The sequence below is a fragment of the Notolepis coatsorum genome (assembly GCF_963971535.1).
Source record: "Notolepis coatsorum genome assembly, chromosome: 15".
Taxonomy (NCBI): Eukaryota; Metazoa; Chordata; class Actinopteri; order Aulopiformes; family Paralepididae; genus Notolepis; species Notolepis coatsorum.
In genome coordinates this window covers 76,887,265-76,913,658 of record NC_140179.1, presented here as the reverse complement: position 1 = coordinate 76,913,658, position 26,394 = coordinate 76,887,265, and the positions used below count along the sequence as shown (strand labels likewise).

Below are 26,394 nucleotides of genomic sequence, written 5' to 3'. Positions count from 1 at the left end.
TATAATCTAGAGACGTCATGGAAGCAGGGTTTTACGATCTCAGTCAATTTGAGTGAGATGACATGCTTACAGGCTGCTACACTTAACGTAACTTAACCAATTATCACACGCATTTTTGTGTACTGTAAATTTTGCCAAATTTAGAGGTTTCCTCTAAGCATGGTCTAACGTTAGATATTCCTAGATAAGTATATTGTCATATGCAGTATTAGGCTTATCTAAGTGTTTGTGGGGACTGGGGAAGCTAAATTACCTCGCTTACTGCATGTTTAACTTAATTTTATAAAAATATATTATACGTATGTAACAGATGGTACCGTGAGGCACAGTCACAATGGACTTCAAGTGTTGTGAAGTGACTGTGGCAAGAAGCGGTACTGCGAGTTAAACTCACTCCCCCCTAAAAGACACATAGACACATTACCAAGAAGTGAATTCACCTCTTGGTATAGCGGTCTGTGCTGTCGCCCGCGGTGCGGCAGACCCCGGGTTCGAAACTCCCTCGGGGCATCGAAGTCAAAAAGGTGACAATATCAAAACCGTTACATATATATAGTTAAATATCATAAACATGGAAACTAGGTAGACTAGGAAAGTCTTTAGTCAGGGGCAGCCCTATCATGAAGCATGATCATGCAGTTACCCAGATACTAACTTTCCAAAAATATCATTGAATAACTCCTGAATTAGGTTGCTAACTTAAACAACAGTTATCAATTAATCACATTCCGTGGAAAGACACCATAGCTATAATATTCAAGTTTCGTTTTACGTTTAGTTGAATCCGAGATATTAAGATATGGTTAAATATTCTTTCCAAAGTTATCCGGCTAACCTGCTAATCTGGCTGTCAGAAACACCCCCCGGCTGAGCCCTGTTCTTTGACACAACAGTAATACCCAAACTTCCAAATATCCCCCACTGGGATGCTGATATTTTTCAGTACCTCATACAATAGACCACTGCACTTCCGCGTTACATTGAGCTCATGGGAAAGAGAGCGGGGGGAGAAAATGTATGAATGTAGATGAGAGCCTCGACATTAAGTGGTTGTAGCTACGGCTGTGGGGGCGCTGGAGACATGATCCAATAGACTTTTATACGCCTGAGTCTCCTGAACACGGAGAGACCAATCCCAAGTCGATCGGCACTTTCTCGGCCTAGCTATAGTCACTTTTCTGCACCTACTCCCCAACTCCGCATGGGCAGATTTCCCACGGAGTCTCTCTGGATTGTCCAGAGATCTAGGTTTATCAATCTGCGCATGTGGAGTTCGGGAGTAGGTGCGGCCGGAAAAGTGACTATAGCTCGGCCGAGAAAGTGCAGATCGACTTGGGATTGGTCTCTCAGCCGTAGCTACGACCACTTAATGTAAGGCTTTCATCCACATCTCTCTCCTGTGATTTCAGTGTTTTGGGGGGGTCTGTCACACACAAGAAATGGAAAACAACAACAGTGACAACTTTGCAACAGCACAGAGAAAAAATAGGCAAGTGCATGCGTTAAGTGAACGTGCAGCATGAGCAACGTTCACAGAGAGTAGGGTTGGCTTTACTTTCAGGAAACCTAAGTTTCCTGTGAGTCCGTTGTGTGTACAGTATAACCGCACAACCATACCTACTGTACAGAACGCAAGTGCAAGAGGATTCCCAGAGTGAATAAAACCAAGATAACCGTGATGACACACACACACACACGCACAAAACAAACAAACACGTGATGTCAGTGGGATGTGTGCACAAGGAAGATGGAGGCCGGGGAAGTGGAGGGAGGGGTTGGGTTTTTGGGGGGGGGGGGGGGGGGGGCAGTGTCCAGGCCAGGGGTACCCACCTGGGGGTGAAATCTCCAGGGATATCTCAGGTATCCCCTCAGGTAGGGATAGAATGCCATTGGTTTCTGGGGCAGCACTCTCTGAGTATGTGACAGATATAGCGGTGGATGGAACAGCTGCTTCTTAGAGCACAAAGCTTCAGCATCAACATAGCCTCAGACACACACACACGTATGCACACACACACAAGTGCACACTCGTACACACGCGCACAACATACACACAAACTAACTTTATCCCAACATGACATCTCACTCCAGACCATTAACTCATTCGATAACACGCAGAAACCGGCATGATCAAAAAGAAAATAACAAAACAAAACATTTCAACATTCAAAATGTATATAATTAATAATGAATAATTACTTGCATTTATATAGCGCTTTTCTAGACACTCAAAGCGCTTTACAATGTAGCGTGGAAATGGCCTCCTTCACCACCACTGGTAGCACCCAACCTTGGGCTACAGGCTCAATGGCTGCCATACACTGGCACCCGGCACACGGCACACATCACACTACACAATGGCTGAACGGCTCAGGAGACAGGGATTGAAATCAGTCAATTAAGGGGAATTATGTCCCATATTTGCCAAAGGTGAAGGAAGGAACTTGTTGTAAATGGATGTAAATGTGTCCATTTACCCATGAATTCACCCATGTGTGTGAACCATCCTAGTCATCCTCTTAATCAGTGTTCCAGGGTCCTGAGATGATGAATATGAGAAAATACATTCTCATATTTATATTTTGGTATAGCTAGATGCTTTTTCATATTTCATATCTGCACCTATTTGGTTTAACTTTTGAATATACAATTGAAAATATAACCTTGCTAGAAATCAAACTATTTGAAAGAAGTTGGAGACCAGTGTAATCCCCCCACCTGTGACCACTACAGGCCTGGCTGCCAGAGCCAGAACTCACTCTGGACACAAGTAAAACCAGGGGCATGTTAACCCTGAAAGAGCCGAGCTCTGCCCCTGACCTACAGTAGCTCTGTAACAAACTAGTTTTGGAGCACGCCTGCATGGCTCTTCAACATAAGAGAGATTCCTAACTGACCACTAGTGTAACAGAGAGAGAATACAATTGCATTTCTACAGATTGTGTAGGTCACGAATGCACAAAAATGTATTGCATCGTAAAAAACAGTCGAGTCAAAAATGTACTCGTACTAAATCCAGACTCTCCTTGTCTCACTGCCCCTTTGCTTGACGCTTGCCCTAGTGGGGCAAACAAAGTTTGTCAGAGGGATGCGACAGCTGTGATTGGAGGATCAAGAAATGTTTTAATGTTAGTGTAAAGATCCTGAGCACTTTTTATGGTTATTTTATTGAAAGCCTCTTAACTTTTAATTTTATCTGCTGGTTCAGTGGCCTATCTATTAAAGATAAGAACAGCCTACAGAATAATGTGAAAGTGTGCTCCAAAATAATTGCAGTGAAACAGAGAGACCCATGTTCTCTCTGGACGGACCAGGTGGTCAAGAAGGGGACGAGCATCAGAAACCAACCTCTCCACGCTCTGTCTCAGTGGTTTTCGCTGTTGCCTTCTGACCGCCGTTATGACGTCGCGTTGAGTAGGACCAACCGCTACGCTAAATCTTTTGTCCCTGTGTTGTTGTTGATATGTTTTTGTTACTCGTGCAAAGCTACAATATGATTTTCCCCACGTGGGATCAATAAAGTTGTCTGAATCTGAATCTGAAAAGGGGTGTGAGATCAGGGTCAATTCTAACACGAATACAGAGCACGAGAGTTTGTTTCAGAGCTGTACCCCTCCGGCCATGCTGGAGCCCAACGATGCTGCTGCTCCAAGGTCAAACCCATGGCGTCAACAGACCAATCGCATGCCAGCGCCTCAAGTCACATGGGAGGGCAGAGGTGTACCAGCTGAGTCAACAGAGCGGGATCAGCTGGGTGGCCAGCGGAATGCTGGAGATTCTTAGCGCTTGGTCATCCCCCTTTGGACCACTCTCCGAAACACACGTTCACAGTAGTACTGTTGCCCCATGCAGCGCCATACATCTACACTCTTATTAATTAAGGCGAGACAGTTACCCCCGAAATTGTCTTTTTGCTTTTTTTTCTCGACGATATTGAGATTTTGTTATATTTTGCTTCCTTATTAACATGTCTTATTTCAAACTAGTGGCAATAAAATATCGAAAACACACAATTAGTTGTTTATTTTACTTCATTTTGTCTGATTGTGTCCATAGATCACAATTACAATACAAAACGTTGAGGTCGTTTTCTCAAAAACAATTTTTTTATGCATTTTACTTACACACAAAGTCTTGGAACTCCATACCTATACACACCAAACTTTCCACATTTCTTCCTATCCATATCCTGCTTCTAATTACAAAAGGGTTTGTTGATATATCATTCATAGCCGGGTTTATAGTACATTTTATATTTATATTATATATTTATTTATGACAGTAGACAGTATTTCCTGATGTATGGGCTGATGAGAGGACATAGCCACAATCCCTTCTGTGAAAAGCTTATTTTTGAATGCATCAACAAAATGAAACCAAGTTTTTGAATCTGGCATTATCCATGTTGGTGATGCGAGACTTGGCGATACATGCAAATCAGCGCATATTTAATGAGGAAGTGCCTCATTTGCATAATAAACATAAAATTCTGAAAATGTGCAATACATTTTTTCTTAGTTTTTATGTAACTTACATGACAAACTGGGAAAGTTTCATAGTGATATCTATTCAAATATTTGTTTTTGCCTATTAGGGGGCACTGTCTCACCTCAACACGTCTCTACTGGCGGCCGTGTTTGCACCTTCACACCGAGCTCCGGGGGCCGGGTGGTTATATTACATGTGTACAGAGCCTTAGGAGAATTACCATGTGCTTAAATACTTCAATGCAAAAACAACGTGCGTCTCATCATGCGTGTCTCGTGTTTACACCCTAGCAGGTGGCGCAAGTATCCCACGCTCACAGACTGAACTTTGTATAATCAGTTCCTTGTGGTATAAAAGGTTGAAAGTTTAATCAAATGCTGTGCCCCGATTGACATAAAACCCACAATACACACAGCAACTGTTTCGAGGACTCGTTGCGATCTAATTTTGAGCGGAAATGAGTTTGATTGAGTGTATTTATTTTTGTATGTACATATTTATATATATATTGTGTATTTATTTAGTTCTCTGTACAAATATTTGGGCATGTTAGCTTGGTAAATGTGGGCCCGTTGTTTCCATGGTGAGCTGTGCACTCACCATTATCCTTCCACTCAGCTCCATGGTAAAGCTAGGACTCATCTTCCAGGATAAGATTACATAAGTGGTTACATTTTAGACCGTGCGGCAACAACACATGAACAGTAGGAAGTTGTGCACTGACCTGGTTGGCCATTGGGCATCTCATCTAGAACAACAAACAAATAAACAAACAAAAGAAATCAATGACAGGCACCAGGACATACTCTTCCTCAATACTTTTGAACCCTTTTACCATTTCAGGTGTGCAATCCATCTATGAAATGACCTCATTTTGAGAAATTAACATTCTAATGATTATGTCACAATGGCTACTGGCCATTGAAAGCTAGTGATAAATTCATTCCAAAGAATTGACTCCTGAATGGGTTAGATAACAGTATAATTTGGGATTAATGTACAGTATACAGAGTACAGTATATTCAAATATGTTCTTGAAGACTTTGACTTAGATGGAATAAGTTTTTTTCTAAGCCCATGATAACTCAGAATACAGGTTGTTTTACAGAAATGTTTTACAAACATTACTAATCTAATCTAATTTGCACCCTCAACAGTCATGTCACACGCTGTCAGAACTCGTATAAACGGTTCAGACAATACATTTCAGACTGAAAAAACAACCATTTAACCCAATATCATGTGCTGTAAACAAAGCCGACTATGTTTAAACAGAGGACACCATAATGCAATCAAGGAGTGTGCCTTTAAACTCTCTTGAAACGCTCACCATAGACTTTGTTATGTCATCAACATAATCATTCGGGAACATTTTTAATTGCTGTTGCATTGTTGAACTGTCCCGTTGTCAGTTATTACATTTTCAATGAGCCACCCAGAACCAAACCTGAACCAAGCCTGAACCAACCTTTCAGTTGTCAGTGAGCCACATCTTGAAGTCATAAGGCCGGCACCATGCAGTTTTATTAACTGATTATGCAGGAGGGACTTATGACACACCATTTGTTTGCACTCCGCACTATCTGGGTGGATCAAAACCACTGGGTAGCAACAGAAACAAATGTGGACAGTAAACCTATTATGGTACTCAGGCCCCAGTGGATCAAACATCAAAGCATCCAATGTGTCCTTTTGGCATGCAATGGCAGGGTTAAAAAATTAACCTTGTGGTTATTAATGGGTTAGTGGAGAACTACCACGTGAGAGGAGGGCGGGTCAGACAAACAATGCCACCAATTGACCATATTCACACGGGTGGCTATTTTGCTCTTATGTGACACTCGGGTTTGGATTCCTTTCCCCCACCTTGGGTGGGAAGAGGGTGGAAAGGAATGCAATAATCCTATGACATAAAAGCAAAATGGCTGTGCTCAATTGTGCAACATCCTCTTTCACTGTCCTTCCTCAGATGAGTTCGAATGAGTGAGGTTCAAGATCAAGACTACACTAATGTATAATGCATATATCTGTCTCTGTCACAGGCTGATTATTCTTTTTCAATCTTGCTGCATTTTTTAACAGAAGGTATGTTGATTTAAAATTAACCAAAATGTTAGAACTGTTGTTGTTGTTGTTGTTGTTGTTGTTGTTGTTGTTGTTGTTGTTGTTATTGTTGTTGCAAAATGTTGACTAAAGCCCTTTGATATCTATCCCCTTCAGATCTATCCCATTTCAATCTGCTATCTCTGAAATATTGCATAATATATATGGATTACTCTGATTAGCCCATCAGTCACTTCTAGCCCTAGCATCAGCAGCCTCTCAAGCATCTATAGTGTCTAGGGCTGACCCCGATTAGTCGAATAGTCGATCGAAAGGAGCCGTAGTCGACTGCCAACCTCTTAGTCCAATGCAAATATATATATATAATATATATATATATATATATATATATATATATATATATATATATATATATAATAATATTTTTTTATTGTTTTGATCATTCTTTCCAAAAGCAAAGAGGTCTGGAAGCGTGGCTAACGCTAATGGCGCATACCAGCGAGGCTAACTGCCTAAGAAAACGGGCACAGAGGCACTGAAAGAGGATTTCACCCGTCTAATGAACACACTAGACTAGACAAATATCAAGATGTATCCATCAGTGGACCAATTGCATGCTTTCACAGAGGACAAGAAGCCTTCAGTCGACTTCTTCAGACATTAAGCACCCCCCACCGCCCAAATGGAATGATAAAAAAATATAAATATAAAATATTGTAATTTTTTTGCATTCGGGGGGTAGTCGACTACCAGTCGACTATCGGCACATTTTGGCCAATCAAAAGTCGACTATACAAATCCTTAGTCGGGGACAGGCCTAGTGTCTCATGGCCAGCACAGAGAGACTCAGAGGGAGCTTCTATCCCCAGGCCATCAGGATGCTCAATGACTATAACACTATGTAACAACCCATCATCTACACACACTGCACACACATCCACATGTACACACTCACTTTAAACAAACACTCACCTTACCACTCACTTTACTCACTTTAGACACTTTAACACACTTTATATTTATCTATTATTAAAGAGATTTGCACTAGATTCATACCTCATTTGCACCCTACCCTAAGTTTTGTACCTCTGCATTGTACCCCACTGTTACTCATTTTACTCTGTATTGTATATTGTATATGTACAGTATATTGACTTTACTTACTTTTTACTTACTTAATTAATAATTTTTTTTACTTACTTTCTTTTTACTGTATGTAGCACACTCTCAGGGGCTCATACAGAAACAAGCATTTCATCATAAAGTATTCTGTATTTTGTTGTGACTAATAATAAACTTGAACTTGAAACCAGGCCTGCCATCTGGCATACCGGGCAAATGCCCGGTGGGCCGACGCATATTTGGGCCGTTATGATTTGATAAAAAAATATATATATATATTTACAATATTGGGCTGGTCCAATCACATCTCTTACTAAGCACCCCCCCCCCCCCCCCCCCCCCCGCCAGTTGTGTGGTACATGACTGAGAGGGGGGCTGGTACATGCCTGAGATTGGGCTGTGGTACATGACTGAGAGGGGGCTGTGGTTGACTGAGATGGGGCTGTGATACATGACTGAGAGGGGGCTGTGGTACATGACTGAGAGGGGGCTGTGGTACATGACTGAGAGGGGGCTGTGGTTGACTGAGATGGGGCTGTGATACATGACTGAGAGGGGGCTGTGGTACATGACTGAGAGGGGGCTGTGGTACATCACTGAGAGGGGGCTGTGGTACATGACTGAGATGGGGCTGTGGTACATGACTGAGAGGGGGCTGTGGTACATGACTGAGAGGGGGGCTGGTACATGACTGAGAGGGGGCTGGTACATGACTGAGAGGGCGGCTGGTTCATGACTGCGATGGGGCTGTGGTACATGACTGAGAGGGGGCTGGTACAGGACTGAGAGGGGGCTGGTATACAGGACTGAGAGGGGGCTGGTACATGACTGAGAGGGGGCTGGTACATGACTGAGAGGGGGCTGGTACATGACTGAGAGGGGACTGGTATACATGACTGAGAGGAGGCTGGTACATGACTGAGAGGGGGCTGGCTGGTACATGACTGAGAGGGGGCTGGCTGGTACATGACTGAGAGGGGGCTGGCTGGTACATGACTGAGAGGGGGCTGGCTGGTATCATTGTAGGTCAAACCATTAAAAAGTTAATTTCCACAGCAGCCATTTTGGATTTTGGTCTCTCACAAATTTCCCTCGCCTTTTTTTTAAATACACCCCGGCTAAATTTGTTTATTAACCCTCCTAGATGACAAATCCATTGAGAAACGAAGTGCCACAGATGACCCAACTATCGTATCATCATAATATTATTTAAAAAATCCGGGCGGCTAGGTGGTGTAGTGGGCAAGGCACTCGCCACCAGTGTGGAGACGCTAGGATTCGCGTGTTCGAATCCAGCTCTCCACATTGTTTTTCAGTTTGGCTGGTCGTCCGCAGTAATACACATTGGCCGTATTACGGGGAGGGAAAACTGAAGGGTGGGGATCGAACGTTGTGAACAAGCGACTCCTACAAGTCGGTTGGTGCGCCTGCGCAGTAGAATCAGGAAGTGTCGGGGGCAGCGTGAGCCTCCCACGCTGCCCCCGACACTTCCTGATTCTACTGCGCAGGCGAAAGAGATCGAGCTGCGCAGGTGAAAAGATGCGACTGCTGTTACCTCAAGTACCGGAGGGGACTTGTGCTATGTATGACTTAGTCCACATTGCAGCCGGCTTGTGGGAGGCAAGAAACAGCGTTCGTGACAGGGGAGGGTTGAAATTGGATGATACGAAATTGGGATGGGAGAAAATATGGAAAAATGGGAGAAAAAGTGGATAAAATAAAAAAAAATATTATTTAAAAAATCCTTAGGATAAGGGTTCCCTTGATAAAGATGCATGAAAAGGCTGTATAATATACAACACCTGTAGCTCAACTGCAAAAACTGCTTTTTTGATTTGATTAGATTTGGAAATTAAAAACACATCATAAAAACAAATTATCTTGACCAATTTGTATTCCTGAGGATATCACCCAAAAGCATTCATTAAAACACTTATTTCCAAGGTGGTCCTCGATGGAAGACATAAAAACACAGCACATATAGCCTACTCAACTGCAAATTTTTGCTCAACTGCAAAAATGTATGCCTACTTAGTACTTATGTATTATCCTACAGGGAAAAACACATTCACAACAGGCAGCAAAGTTTATTTTCAGCCAAGTATGGTAATAAGGTAACTATTAGGATATATATGGTATGGATTACTTACTCTTATAACCTATTACTATCTGTGGTAGCTCTAGTCTCCACCTACACAAATGGTTTTTGTGCTGTCCATTGATCATGCACCTTCACATGGTAGGCACATTAACTGTAGGTCAAACTCCCCAAACAAACAAGCACACCATTGATTTAATTGCCATATAAATCACGTACAAAGATCTAACTATTACTCCTCTCTGAACATGAATATAAAACAAGAAGGTGATCTATTAACTGTGTAAACCTTATGCAATATTCATCATTGATATTTGGATACTTGAAATCTGTATGAACTGAGTAGTTAGTATCAAATGAAATAAGATGGAACAGCTCCATGCATTCATTGAATAAACAACTATTTGCTCATTACCAGTATGGTATTGTTTAAATTGTACAGCTTTTTGCACATATTTGTCAGGGAATTCCAACTATTCTGGACCTGAATGTACCAGTTAATTGTAATCATCTCTCTCTCCTTATGTCTAGTCAAGCCAGGTTGTGGAGGAGAGAGACAGGGATCAACAGGCTATAGACTACTTTGCCCATCCTGAGCCTGCTATGATGCAGATGTTTTTACATCACCACCCAAAACAAGATTCAGCCAAGAGTGAGTGAGTACACTGGTCCACTTGCACTGGTACACTTGTCCATGGCACTTACTACCCAGCTTTGTAGTGGTTTGGAGGAATAGTACAGTAGGTACGCATATTTAAGGGACCGCAAGGATGGTGTACTGGTGGATGGTGTCCGAACGATTATGGTGGGCCGGTCTGGGCCAAAAATGCCAGGGCCGATTTTTGGTCCCAGTCCAGCCCTGCTTGAAACTGTAGTGAAGAAAAGGCTACACCCGCTCAGCCTACCGAGAGTTGGCTGGGCTCAGAAAGGGTGACCTAAAAACACTTATCAAATGATACATATCACTTATTACAAATCAAATGATACTTCTGAAGCTGAAAATAGGATACTCATGACATTAATATTCCACAATAAACTATTTATGACTGAATTAAAACATAATGTACTGGATTAAGTAAAGTACAACTTGCATGACTTAGCATGAACTAAGTACAACTTCCATTGGATGACTAAAAAAATAAATAAAAAATAACCCTAACTAACCATACTGTCATGCACTTGTCCTAATAAACTAACCTACACTGTAGCACTCAACACTTTGATGAACATTGTTGCTCAGCTGATAGAGTTGTGCCCTTCCTGATGGCTTGTCGTACAGAACATGTAAGTCGCTTTGGATAAAAGCGTCAGCTAAATGACTAAATGTAAATGTAAATGTATTTGTATGTAGAAAGTACCCAGAAATGATACTTAAGTGAAAGTATGGGTACCGTCTCAAAATCGTACTCAAGTAAAAGTCAGAGTATCTGGCTAAAAACACACTTGCGTAAATGTCAAAAAGTTTCTACTTTTAAATGTGCTTAAGTACTAAAAAGTCAAAGTCAAAACTTTGTTTTTATACTGTCTATTTTTCTGATAGCAGGTGTTTAATCAAAGATCCCACGCTTTCTAGTCTTGCACAAGGACCAATCAGCATGCATGGGCGGGTTAATTTTCCATTGATGGGGATTTGATTGGCTGTTTTTAAATAAAGTTGCGGCCACAGGATTAATAACGTGTTAGTTATAAAGTTAGTTCGGCCAGAGAAACAAATATACTGTACTAATTAAAATAGTTGGACCTGCGAGATTTGTACTTTGTACTTTGTATGTCTGCATTTTAAATGTAAGGAGTAAAAAGTATGTTTTTTTTTCTCTGAAATGTAATTGAGTAAAAGTACAAGTATACAAACCTAATAATACTAGAGTAAAGTACAAATCGCCAAAAACAGTACTTAAGTATTGTAACGAAGTACAATTACTCAAGTACTTTACAGTACAACTTGGTTGGCTATAGACAGGTTTCTTGTTTGTACCAGCTGAACTCTGTGACTGAGTTGCCCCCTACAGGTCTACGTTGAGCTGCGGTGCTAAAAAAGTAGAGGTGAAATCCCTCCCCTTCCGCTGTAAAATATGTACGATTGTCATGGCGAGAGACTGATTGATTGATTGATTGATTGAAAATTGTATTAACAGATTGCAGAATGGGTACAATACAGTACAGCTCAATACACACAATTGTTAAGGGGATGCAGACCAGAGAAAGACTTTCGTCTTGTTTACATCAGGGTCCCCCATTTTCAATTCACCATAACATATATGACATTCGTGACATACAGATAGACAGTACTGCTACATCTATACATTTATGACATACCAGACTGTACATTGGAGGTGGTTTGGTGGGTGGGTGGGGGGGGTAACTGTACATTGGATTATCGACAAAACCTTACTAGGTCCAAGAAAAGAGGGTCTTGTGTATTACTGGGTTAGGACATTTACTGTACATTGGAGGAGGGGTTGGGTTAGGGTATTTATGTTACCTGTTTATTGCACAATGTTGTACTACTGTATTGCACATCGTTGCGGGCAAGACCACCCGCATTTCATTGTATACTTGTATGCCGTGACAAATAAAACTCTTGACTTGACTTGACTTGACTTTACAGGGGCCAGTTTCGAATTGCAGTCTCCCGTAGGTGCTCCTTGAGAGTGGTTTTAAAAGTGGGTAGTGATTCACATTCCTTTACAGCTGTGGGTAGGGCGTTCCACATTGATGTGGCATAATTGTGAAACGTGTTTAGTCCCTTGTTTGAGCCGAATCTGGGTTTAACATTTGTGGAGCTCCCTCTGGTGTTGTGATCGTGGTATTCACTGACCTTTGGGAAGTATTTTGACATGTACATGGGTACCTTAGTCGTGTAGTGTATCTTGTAGACCAGGCCCATTGCAAGTTGCTGTACTCTGTCGTCTACTCTAAGCCATCCTAGGTTGTCAAAGTGGGCAGGGGTGAGGTGGGTTCTAGGAGTAAGGTCAAGCAGACAAATAATTGTTTGTTCCCGGTTCAATTGTGCCATGAGGTACACATATATGTTGTTTGTCAATTTAACTCTTCTGCCCCCTTAGCGACTATTTTGTGTTTTTTGCCTATCTTTTTTTGTGTTTCTGTGTACAACGATGGCTGTGTTGATTATTATGTCATGAAATTGTGTCCGTTTGCTTATTTTCCATATATTCACAGAATTTGAAAAGATTCGATTTTGAAACCCTCTAACACAAAAGTTAACAATATTAGCTTTCAAACCGTTCATAGTGGTTTATTTCTTGCCATTAGGGGGTTAGGGTTAGGGTTAGGGTTAGGGTTAGGGTTAGGGTTACCCAGACAGAAAGATTAGGAGAAGGTAAAATCTCATCCCTGTGCCCGTGCCCACCCCAACACTTGCTCAACAGTCCCCTAACCCAGTGTTTCTCAAAGTGGGGGGCGCGCCCCCCAGGGGGGGCGCAGAGGCATGACAGGGGGGGCCTTGAGATTTATATAAAAAAAAAAAAAAATGGATTACAGAAAATTATCACTAAAGTGCTATCTGTTGCAGCTGCACTGTTCTCCATGAAAATACCATTTCTCAAAATCTGAAAATCATTATTTAATAAAACACAGAAAAGGATCACCAAGTTACTCTGGATAAAAAAAAACTTTACAGACAACATTGAGACAAAGCTTCCTGACACATCTCCATCCAAACTCTTGGAAGAACTCTTTGAAATCTCATCTGATACCACCTGGAGAGCTAGTTTCAGAGTGTGGTGCTGACTGCTGAGTACCAAGTATCTCATGATGCAGCAGTTAAGGTGTTGATACCATTCAGCACCACATACAGTATCTGTGTGAAGCTGGCTTTTCATCCATGACAGCTCTGAAAACAAAATATAGGGCCAAGTTGAGCCTTGAGGATGACATGCGTGTTGCCTTGTCATAGACTGACAGCAATAAAGACTGTTTGCTTATTTCCTATGTTCGCTTTGTAAATTCCCAGTCACTGAGTGAAGATCTGCTGTTTTGCAATTATGTCAAAAACAGAGCGACAGCAAAAACAGAGCTCTTCAAAATTATTGATAGTTACCTGACAGAACATGGACTGAAATGGGAGAACTGTGTGGGCTTTTGCTCTGACGGTGCGCAGGCCATGGCAGGGAAAAGGAGGGGGCTACAGGCACTCATCAAGGGGGTCTCGCCAAACGCGCAATGGACGCACTGTAAATTCACAGAGGCGCTAGCGTCAAGACAGTTGATGTTACAAGATGTCTATATTTTTTTAAAAGCAGTCTTTGAGTGTGTATTGGACTGTATTGTTATGTTGTTGCACAATTGCACAGTTGTAAAGTGGTTGCACAATTTGAAAGGTCACGATATTGGTGTTATTTCAATACATTTAAACATGGCCCATTTCATGATTATTTTGTTGGGGCGAGGGGGGGAGGGGGGCCCAAAATATTTTGGTCCGACAGAAAAAGTTTGAGAAGCACTGCCTAACCTAACCCCAACCCCAACCCTAACCCTAACCCCAACCCTAACCCTAACCCTAACCCTAACCATAACCCTACAAACGGAAATATTTGGAATCTTTGATAGATATGTTGAGTTAGGTTCATAGTGGTATTCATGAAAAAAGAATTGGAACAAAATATTACAATTTTTTTATGACCTTGAACGTGATGCAATCTTTTCATGCACTAACGTGACAACTCTGTCAGTTACTTAACAAGGCACAAGGGTTAAAAGATAATTTGTCAGGTAACGTTATGTAATGTTATTGATAACTTGCGATCAACTTTCTTGAATTATCTTTTAAATGGAAAAACAAACATGTGTAATTCAAGGCACTATTCAAATGGGATCAAAATATAATTTGTCTCTGGTCGTTGACTACCGTGCATATTCTTTCAGAAGTAAAGGTCCCATTGAGCTGTACTGTATTGTACCCATTCTGCAATCTGTTAATAAAATGTTCAATCAATCAATCAAACCACGGGGGATAGCGGGATGGAAGGGACCACGGCAATGGATTGATGCCATTTAGCCAAATCAGCATGGCTGTGTGTGTGTGTGTGTGTGTGTGTGTGTGTCACCATTTACATAGCTTTGGCATGGATTGATTGTTTAGATCGACGATAGCATGGCTAACAAATGCAAATATATTGTAGTCTCTGCCCCATTGTTCTGACCAGGATTATGTTCCTTTTAGCCTCCTTGATGCAAATATGTCTGCCATGGATGAGAAACCTGTCTATTAGCATAGCCTTTTTCTGTCAGGCCCCCCTTTGGCGGACCAAAAAATGTTTGCCCCCCCCCCCCTCGCCCCAACAAAATAGTCATGAAATGAGCCATGTTTAAATTTATTGAAATAACACCAATATCGTGACCTTTCAAATTGACAACACCTTCCCTCGCGAGAGCCACCTTGCCTCGCTGTGAAACAGCACTGCAGTATAGTCAGCTCCCATCTCCTCACACAGCGCAGAGAACAGGCGCGCTTTCAGGGGTCGGGTTTTGATGAAATTTACCACGTTTATAACTTCTGTCAAAACCTCATTCAGCATTCAGCTGTCTTGACGCTGGCGCCTCTCTGTGAATATACAGTGCGTCCATTGCGCGTTTGGCGAGACCCCCTTGATGAGCGCCTGTAGCCCCCTCCTTTTCCCTGCCATGGCCTGCGCACCGTCAGAGCAAAAGCCCACACAGTTCTCCCATTTCAGTCCATGTTCTGTCAGGTAACTGTCAATAATTTTGAAGAGCTCATCAGCTGTCGCTCTGTTTTTGACATATTTGCAAAACAGCAGATCTTCACTCAGTGACTGGGAATTTACAAAGCGAACATAGGAAATAAGCAAACAGTCTTTATTGCTGTCAGTCTTTGACAAGGCAACACGCATGTCATCCTCAAGGCTCAACTTGGCCCTATATTTTGTTTTCAGAGCTGTCATGGATGAAAAGCCAGCTTCACACAGATATGTGGTGCTGAATGGTAACCTTAACTGCTGCATCATGAGATACTTGGTACTCAGCACCACACTCTGAAACTAGCTCTCCAGGTGGTATCAGATGAGATTTCAATGAGTTCTTCCAAGAGTTTGGATGGAGATGTGTCAGGAAGCTTTGTCTCAATGTTGTCTGTAAAGTTTTTTTTTATCCAGAGTAACTTGGTGATCCTTTTCTGTGTTTTATTAAATAATGATTTTCAGATTTTGAGAAATGGTCAAACTTATCCAAATATGGTATTTTCATGGAGAACAGTGCAGCTGCAACAGATAGCACTTTAGTGATAATTTTCTGTAATCCAATTATTATTATTTTTTTTTTTTTATCTCAAGGCCCCCCCTGTCATGCCTTTGCGCCCCCCCTGGGGGGCGTGCCCCACACTTTGAGAAACACTGGCCTAAACTAACTACAACTGCCATTGATGGATATTAGCATGAACTATATAGCCTACAACTGCCATTGATGGCTGTTAGCATGAACTATGTAGCCTACAACTGCCATTGATGGATATTAGCATGAACTATGTAGCCTACAACTGCCATTGATGGCTGTTAGCATGAACTATGTAGCTTACAACTGCCATTGATGGCTATTATTAGGAGCTTCTATCCCCAGGCCATCAGGATGCTCAACGACAATGACACTATGTAACAAAACATCAACTACACTCACAGCACATACGTCATCCACACGTACACACTCACTTTAAATAAACACGCACCGTAACACCCACTTTACTCACTTTAGACACTTTAACACACTTTATATGTATTGGTAAAGAGATTTGCATTACAATTCATACCTCATTGCACCTTACCCTAAGTTGTACCTCATCCCATTTCTGCATTGTACTGTATACTGTATTGTACTGTAACTCACTGTTACTCTTTTTTTTACTCTGTATTGTATTATTGTATATATGTATTTGACTGAACACTTTTTGTTTACATACTTTTGACTTTCTATTTTCTACTTTGTATCTATTTTTATCTAGCACACTCCCAGGAGCTCATACAGGGAAAAAAGCATTTCATGGAAAAGTATTCTGTATTTTACTATGACAACTAATAAAGAAACTTGAAACTTGAACTAGTATAAATGAAGTACAACTGACATGGCTACAACTTCCATTGAATGAATGAATGAAGCACCAGCGTCAATGCTTTGATATGATATGATATGATATGATATGATATTAGTTATAATGTGCCCCCCCAGCCAATTTTTTAATCTGCCCGGGAAAAAATAAGAATAAGAATAAATGGACAGGACAAAGAAACAGGGAACCAGGCAGACGGACAGACAGAGAACATAAGAACACCTCAGACACACAAAACAACAGCCACCCAACTCCTCGTCCAATCAACAGTCATCTCCCGCCTCGACTACTGCAACGCACTGCTCGCTGGCCTCCCGGCCACTGCCACTAAGCCTCTTCAACTCATTCAGAACGCAGCGGCCCGCCTGATCTCAAACCTACCGAAGTCGGCCCATGTCACCCCACTTCTTAGGGACCTGCACTGGCTCCCCATTGCTGCACGAATCCGCTTCAAGGCCCTCGACCTAGCATACCGTGCGGCAAAGGGAACTGCTCCCGCCTACCTCCGGTCAATGGTCTCTAACTACACACCCTCAAGACCCCTACGCTCTGCATCTTCTGGCCGCCTCAGACCTACTCCTATCCAAGCTCCGGGAGGGTCGCGTGAATAGCTCCGGGAGGGTCGCGTGAATATTAACATAATCCAACATATGTGTAAAGAAACAACATATTCCAGTTAACGGAATATTTTTTAATGATTCATTACGGTATAAATTAGGTTAACTGGAGCTGTGGAGGCTCCTTGCTGAAGAGCCAGCGGGGCAATGCGGTTGTTCATTCACCGGCTTCAGTGCGCCGCCCGCGGCTTGACTCGGTTCAGCGTTCACCCTGATGTAAAGTAGCGATTTTTATAGTTTTGTCATGACAACCCAATTACATAATCCAACATATGTGTAAAGAAACAACATATTCCAGTTAACGGTATATTTTTTAATGATTCATTACGGTATAAATTAGGTTAACTGGAGCTGTGGAAACTATTATCTTAAATTATGGCTATGTGTCTAATATGGCTGTCTCAAACACAAGGACCTGGGGGAGCCTCATGCGCATGCGCGGCTCTCTGCCGCGACTCTCTTGTCTCTCTTGTCTCTCTTGCCGCAAGGCCGCGTGCTAGTGGATTGATTGATTGGCCGTGTGGCCAATCAGAGAAACGCTGAACGAAAAGCTGAACACAAGTTGGTTGCCTTTAATATTCACGCAGCCGAAACACGTCCAATCTTTCGCCGTCGACTAAAGACGCACTTCTTCAACCATTATCTGAATTAAAAAAAAAGAAAAAAAAAAAAAAAAAAAAACCTAACCCTAACTAACCATACTGTCATGCACTTGTCCTAATAAACTAACCTACACTGTAGCACTCAACACTTTGATGAACATTGTTACTCAGCTGATAGAGTTGTGCCCTTCCTGATGGCTTGTCGTACAGAACTTGTAAGTCGCTTTGGATAAAAGCGTCAGCTAAATGACTAAATGTAAATGTAAAATGTAAATTTGGAAGTGACAACACTGGACAACTCTGTTCCACCCTCACGCGTTCCAACCCTGTCAGTTTCCACATCACTCCACACTGCGCTGCGTGAGCACTGGCCCAGCAGTCCGTGTGAATCCCTCAGGGAGGGCCAGTGTGCCCTGTGCCACACGCAGCACGACAGGTCATCTGTTAATGCCCCCGAAGAAAGCTGGGCATTACTCCCTGTCAAGCCTGTCAAAGTCTCTGGGTTACATCGAAGTCACTTTTACGTAAGATGACCCAGAGGCCTGGGGCTTTGAGAGACTCTCCGTTTCACACCTGTGCCACGAGGGAAAACGCTCCTATTCCTGCTCCTTTCCATTAAGGGATAACTCTGTGTCTCTTGCCAACAACACTTTGTAACCAGTCTGTGAATACTGCAACCCTAACTCAACACGTGTTCATCAATTCCTTTGCACCACTTATAACGCCCTGCCGCCTACAGACCATCTCTGAACTCCATTCTCCTCAGCGCTGCCCTTGCTGCTGATATAGCCTTCGACCACATACTACTCCACGATACCCCACCCAACCTCCTCCAATGTACAGTTTCTTCCCCCTCAAATGTATTTACTCTCTTTTCAGACTCTTTTTGTACTCATAAACAGTACTGTACATTTGTAGATCTGGTATGTCATAAATGTCTAGATGTAACCGTAGGCAGGGGCGTCCATTTGGTATGGCAAGGTATAGCACTCGCCATACCTTGGCAAATAAAAATGTAAAAAAAATTAAATAAAAATCAATTTTTTATGTTGATTTAGAATTCGAATGTCAACATTATGAACGAAGCTTCGAACTATTCGGTACAGCCCTAGCATGTTTTGATATTGTCAATTATCCCACTTTTACTAGGTGACTTTTACTGTGACTAACTGAAATATGCCCAAAGAAAAAGGAAAATGGACATAGGGACGTTTTTTTATCAAAGGGCAGCAGAGACAAGTGATACAGGGACACAGGTAAGGTCTGGCTTAGTGATTATAACAGTGCAGTTCAGCATTCAGTAACCCATACTTTTTGTGAATGTGTTTTTGATACTACATTCTGTTGAACACACACCTCAAAACCGTACCTAAGGAAAATTGGCTCAATTGCAAGAAAAGTAATAGACAGTTATGATATTACATTCTGCATAATTCGTATGCAAAATATGTGGTTCCCTGCTTTAGTCTGTTGACACATTTCTATACTAAAAATGCTTGTGTAGTCCTGTGTCATACCTAAATGTCATATAACTGAATTGTATAGAAACAACTCACCAAAAGTGACTATTGCACAACTGATTTGACAAAAAAAATCCACCCTTCACCCCCCCCCCTTCTCGCCATACCTTGCCTTTTACTGAAAGGACGTCACTGACCGTAGGCCTACTGTCTACCTGTATGTCATGTATGTCATATGTTATGATGAATTGAAAATGGGGGACCCTGATGTAAACAAGACGAACGTCTTTCTCTGGTCTGCATCCCCTTAACAATTGTATGTATTGAGCCGTACTGTATTCTGCAATCTGTTAATACAATTTTCAATCAATCAATCAATCAATAATTCCCTACAGTTCAAGTTCAAGTTCAAGTTCCTTTCATTGCCACACGGCCAGGCCGGTGGCGTACCTCAGGATTAGTCGCTCCCCTCTCTCTCTAAAAAAAAAACAAAAAAAACAATGTGTTGCTGGCCACTGCACTACGCCAGGATTCAATCGTACAGGGTCGCATTCATGCGTCCCGAGAATGTGACGGGCACTCTCTCTGTCTTCGCCGCCGCGGAGATAATGAGTGTTGAGAACGGTATTGTTTTACCTCGCAGCACTCTCGGCTGCAGCTGACCGAGCTGCAGGTATGTTCAGCTGTTGGTCGTGCCGCGGTGCAGACAGAAGGGCTCACGGAGGCTCCAGCCTATGGGCCCAACCAACGGCTGGCAGCTTCATCTTCCTAATATAGAACTCTATTGCTTTAATGAGACCGAACACCCCACCGCCCGCCCACCCCACCCCCCATCAACGATACTGTGGCTATACTTTGATTCCTTGTTTCACTATTCGACACAGTGTCAGCTACACTCTTAAAGGAATACACCAACATTTTGGGAAATTAGCTTACCGTCTTCTCCAGGGAGAGAGACAAGAAGATGGATACCAGTTTCCTCTCTGTGCGTTCAGTAGACAGCTATCTGGCTGCACGCTAGCCTAGCTTAGCACAATGAATGGAAGCGGACATGACCGGGTAGCCTAGCCATTGTCCAACTAACACCTCTCCCGAAGGCTACCCGGTCGCGTGAATACTTTCGGCAGCCAACATGCCCTTCCGCGCTGCTCTGATTGGCCGAGCGCGCGCATGAGCCGCGACAAGCTCCTCAGCCAGGCAGGAATACTAAACTCCCCTTAACGCAATTTATACAAATGGAAGTATTGATTACGCCGTAACCAGGCATGCAGTGGTGGTCAAACACGGTTAAACGCCATTTAGGAAGGGGGGCAGGTGGCGCACGGAGATTACGTTCGTCACCAACACCGGGAGACACTAGGATTCGCCTGTTCGAATCCAGCTCCCGGCGTTGCTATCAGCTTGGCTGGCCCCTCGCACTGATACAATTGGCCGTATCAGAGGGTGGGAAAGCTGAAGGGTGGGTCCTGGGCGTTGTGGACAGCGACCCCTACAGTTCGGTCGGGGCGCCTGCTCAGCGAGGGTTGGATCTGAGGAGAGATAGTGTGGCCTCCCACACGCTACACTCTCCCCGGTGAGAACCTGCGCGGCCAGGTTGGCCTGCCCCAGGCTGCACATGCGTCGGAGGAAAGCATGTGACAGTCTCCGGTCTCCCGGACCAACAGTAGGGGAAAGTACGCAACAACCAGGAAGGGTGGGATGGGAGAAAAAAAAAGAAAAAAAAACGCCATTTAGGCTACGTCACTGAGGCTGAAGTGCGCGCAATGATGTGCACGTGCGCACACAAAAATTACTCGTCGCGCCGTATACCCCGGCCGGCTCTTATCACCTAGACTTTGCATAATAATAGGATACCGACAACCAAAATACAAGCCCTGTAGGTGGGGGGTTGCTTGATCTCCCGACTGGAAGGATGAGACAAGTTGTGCTTCAGTCTGAAGGAAACTGTCCTTCAGTAAACTAACTCTAAGTTACATTGTTAATTTAGTTTGTATTTACTTTTCTAGTTTAAGTTAATTCAATTAAAGAAATTGTAACTACAATTACATTTAAAATATTGTTATGCATAATAATCATCTGTTCTGTGCGCAACCGAGGGAACATGTATGCGCGTGCGCGGGAGCGAGCGTGCACGTGGCGTTTGGCCTTGGCCCATATTACGACTGCACCACTGGCCGTAACGTCATGACAAACCAATTACATAATCCAACATATGTGTAAAGAAACAACATATTCCAGTTAATGGTATATATTTTTTAATAATTCGTTACGGCATAATCAATACTTCCATTTGTATAAATTGCGTTAAGGGGAGTTTAGTATTCCTGCCTGGCTGAGGAGCTTGTCGCGGCTCATGCGCATGCGCGCGCTCGGCCAATCAGAGCAACGCGGAAGGGCATGTTGGCTGCCGAAAGTATTCACGCTACCCGGTCATGCCCGCTTCCATTCATTGTGCTATAAGCTAGGCTAACGTGCAGCCAGATAGCTTTCTACTCAACGCACAGAGAGGAGACTGGTATCTATCTTCTTGTCTCTCTCTGGAGAAGACGGTAAGCTAATTTCCCAAAATGTTGGAGTTTTCCTTTAAGAGGGTCTTTTTTACCGCTCCTACTGTGTTAGTGAGGGCCTCTAAATGCAAGGGGCCCCGGGGAGAGGAACCGGGGTGAGATGTAGCTGAAGCAGCAGCTGGGTGCCGACTAGGTTGGCTGGCGATTAGCCGTTGACAGGTTTCCCCCTTGTTGTTAACCCTGGTATCAATGTGTGGTTTGTGCTATTCTGTAACAGAAGGAGGCCAAGGTGTTTGAGGAGCAGGGAGAGTGATGGAGCTCAGCGGGAAAGTCTTTAAGGGAGAGGGGCCAAGGGCCCTTTTTAAAATACTGTAGATTATTGATTGATTGATTGAAAACCTTTATTTATCCCTCGAGGGGAGATTCAGATGTCCATCACAGCATCAACAGCCATTTAAAAAAAGTTAATACATAACATACGATTATTTAGTACGTGTTAAAAACAAAGACGGACATAATACGTGGGGCTAAAAAAGAAAGAGCTAAAATAGAGCTAAAATTGGGAAAAAGAAAAAGAGTGTAATCATGTTGTTAATTCATTCATTACAGTCATGACAGACAGTTGTAGATGGTAGTGTAAGTGCCCCGTGTTAACGAACAGTTTCACGCTTGGTTGATGGATATCCTGCCCTGTTGTAAGTGGATATGACAGTCAACAAAAAAATATCTATATGCTGAAAATACCCATCAATAAACACAATAAACACTCTCAGAGGGCACATTCTGTGCGGCAGGGCAAAAAGGGCAGGAGCTCAAGCACCCCTTTGGACCCCAGTCTGTGCTCGACATGCCCAGTAGTAAATACCCTGAGGTGAGGACATGGTGCTTTTACACTGAAACCCAAGACTTTGAGTGAAGACAGCCACACATGGTAGCAGACGACCTCCGGATGACCTCTGGTCCCCACGGGGTCGCGGGTTTAGAGAGTGTATGTCTGACCTCTGAACGCTTCATCTAGAATGGTGAGTGAGAGAGAGAGAGACATGTCTGTCTCTGAGCCTGGCCATGAGGAGGAGGGAGGATGGTGGGAGAAAGTGAGCAAAAGGAGAGACGGGGAGGAGAAGCACGAGAAGGGGACGAGGGATTAAAAGCGCGCTCGTTCTGAACTATTCCAGGGACAAGAATCCCACGTCCCGAGAGCTCCAGAACCACGACTCCTCCGTCATCCTGCGGTCTCCTCCTCCTCCTGACTCCTTAAAGCCTCGGAGTGTGCGGTGTCTAAAACAACACGGGCCTCCTCCTCTTCAGCTGCTCAGAGTCATTTAAAGAACAATACTTTTTCACCCTCATTTGTCTGCTTCTTCTGGACATAGCGGCGGCTATTTGTGGACGATGTTCGCAGCGGGCCTGGCATCTGTTGCTTCCCCTTCTCCCTGCTGCTCTGTCTCCAAAGGGGATCATGGATGTTTATGACAGTGGGATGAATACTCTCCAGGGGCGGGGGGCATTTACGACGTTATACCAATAACATATAATCTACAGTGGTGATTGATTAATGATGGTCTGCGAGTTGCACCAAATCCCCCCTCAGTTCAGAACCCCCCCCCCCCCCCCCCCTCAGTTCAGAACCCCCCCCCCCCCCCCTCAGTTCAGAACCCCCCCCCCCCCCTCAGTTCAGAGGTCCTCGTTGACACCAAGATGTGCCCAGACCCTCTTGGCTACTTGAGCGCAGCGTTACGGCCCGACCGTAACCCTTTCACTACCACACTGCAGAAGGTTAACCCTTTACTATCACACTACAGACGGTTAACCGGTGTGATAGTAAAAGGGTTAACCTTCTGCAGTGTGGTAGTGAAAGGGTTAACCTGCTGTCGTGTGTCAGTGAAAGGTTAACCGTCTGTAGTGTGATAGTAATGGGTTAACCTTCTGTGGTGTGGTAGTGAAAGGGTTAACCTGCTGTCGTGTGGCAGTGAAAGGTTAACCGTCTGTAGTGTGATAGTAATGGGTTAACCTTCTGTAGTGTGGTAGTGAAAGGGTTAACCTGCTGTCGTGTGGCAGTGAAAGGTTAACCGTCTGTAGTGTGATAGTAATGGGGTTAACCTTCTGTAGTGTGGCAGTGAAAGGGTTAACCGTTTGGTAGTGTGGCAGTGAAAGGGTTAATAACCGGACTAACACCTGAAAGTAAGTAAAGAGTAATAATGGCAGGGGTTTTGGAGTGTGCAGCTCAAATTGCCAAAGGTAGAGAGAGACGGGGCCACTTGTCAGCTCTCTCCGGATCTATTGACACCATTAAAATAACTTCCATGAAAGCAATCTTGCAAATCCCTCCCATTCCATGATGTAATCCCCATTGTCCTGCGGGCGAAGGGGGGGAATGCCCCGGGAGACCGGTCACGACGAATCTACGTGTGCAGAGAGAGGAGTGTGTGTGTGTGTGTGTGTGTGTGTGTGTGTGTGTGTGTGTGTGTTTGTGTGTGTGTGTGTGTGTGTGTGTGTGTGTGTGTGTGTGTGTGTGGTGTGTGTGTGTGTGTGTGTGTGTGTGGTGTGTGTGTGTGTGTGTGTGTGTGTGTGTGTGTGTGTGTGTGTGTGTGTGTGTGCGTGTGCGTGTGCATGCCATTCCTGATGTGTGAGGGTCTGCTCCAGACAGGGATGTGGTGTCCAGCAGGAGAATAATAACGGTTGGTTTATAATAAAACTAGTTTGAGCTCCCATCAGGACGTTGTCCAAACCATGAGCACAATGTTCCATGGTCCTCTACATGGGCATGTCTGGGTCTCCCCCCCCGAAGACATGCACTAATGGAGGATGGAAGTAATAGCATATGGTAATGACAGACAAGAGGGGATTAACAGGAATGGTGATGGACATGACGGTACAGATGAGTGACGAGGAAATATCTATGAATATCTATGTGGGTGGGGTGGGAGCAGGCGGTGAATTTGGAGACTGCTTGTGGTTGAATTTGGACCTGTATTAGTCAAAGGGGGCGGGCCTTAGGGGTCTTGTATTCCCCCCCCCCCCCCCCCCCCCCCCCCCCCCCCCCCAACTGCAAAAATGACAAACTGGCCCTTCCTGCTTAGACTTCAGTCATCAATAAAACACTCTCATCATCTGGCGTCCCTGATATAACAAGACCCTGGGAAGGTTTGTGCCCCGTTACACCCTCCTCCTTCAGCACTCTTTGCTAGTGTCCAGCTCTGCCCAGCTCCAAGTACCAGCACTTGTTAACATTCCTCTGGTATGGTCTCCCCATAACCCCCCCTGGCAACATCAGTGTCTGGCCTTAAACCTCCCAGATCTTGTCTCTCCCCTGGTGTGGCAGAAAAACGCACATGCCAGTAATACAATACCACTCCCAAAGTCACTTTCAGAATTCCTGAGAAACAAAGCTGGCGGGTCAACAGCAGGTTTCTCAGCATATTGTGGGGGAGCTCCCTTTGGAACATGATGCAGCGATGGGCTCAACTCTGTTCAAGTGAAGAGATTAAACAGCCAGACGTTGAACGAAAACTTTTAAGTTTTGTGTAACAACTGTACTATAGATCCTCAGAAATATGACTAATGCAATGGAACACAATGGAAATAAACCGTAAGGTTTTTATTGTGTTTCAATCCTCGACGGTTTTAAATTATATGTGATGGCTGTACATGTTGTGTATCAGTATTGTGTGTGATTTTAGATTGTCCAATAAAATCAATCAATCAATCAAAGGTAGAAATTGATGGTTCACTAGCATCCCTTACCAATAAAGTACCCTAATAAATAAAAATAAACAGTTGTGCATCATATTAAGTGGAGTAGAAATGATTTTGTGAGAAATATTAACTTTTTTTGTTTACATAGTGGATTCTAGCAATTGCAACAGTTTTTTTCCTATAGAGTCAACGTACTATTCCCACCACACAGCGAGTACAACACCGTCTCTCCTACCTGTCTTTGTGGGCTCTGGCATCTTGAGCCGTGCTCCCGAGGTGCTAAAGCGTGAAAGGGAATCAAGAGATGCTGTCGGAGGAGGCTTCAGACCAGTGGAACCGTATCGGGACCTCCAGGAGGGAAAGAGATGAAATCAAAGGGACACTAGCGGGCGGGGGGGGGGAAGGAAAAAACCTCTGGGACCCCTTGGACCAGAGTGATGGGAGATGAGGAAGGCGCACAGTGGGATACAGTACGCAAATCTCAACGGGGGAGTAGGGGAGGCAGAGTCACACATCCCGTGAGGGGGGGGGGGGGGGGTGTTGAGGGAGGGTGGGGGCTGGGGGGGGGGGTCAAAGTCATCCAGGCCTTATATAGATAGAGTGGTGGCATGCCCCTCCTCCCAGCAGAGGACAGAGCCGCCTGTCTTACACCTATAGCATCATGG

At 43.8% G+C, this 26,394-nt stretch overlaps 1 protein-coding gene across 1 annotated transcript in view; it reads right to left on the bottom strand.

Moving 5' to 3' along the window:
• Positions 1-26,109, bottom strand: part of mybpc1 (myosin binding protein C1) — a 112,458-nt gene extending 86,349 nt beyond the window's left edge. Inside the window, exons 1-3 of the mRNA XM_084331159.1 lie at positions 25,965-26,109; positions 5,213-5,236; positions 1,831-1,911 (exon numbers count right to left, since the gene is read on the bottom strand). Of these exons, the coding sequence (XP_084187285.1) occupies positions 1,831-1,911; positions 5,213-5,236; positions 25,965-25,986 (127 nt within the window). The 5' untranslated portion in view covers positions 25,987-26,109. The remainder of the gene's footprint in view (positions 1-1,830; positions 1,912-5,212; positions 5,237-25,964) is intronic.
• Between the last annotated feature and the right edge of the window lie 285 nt (positions 26,110-26,394).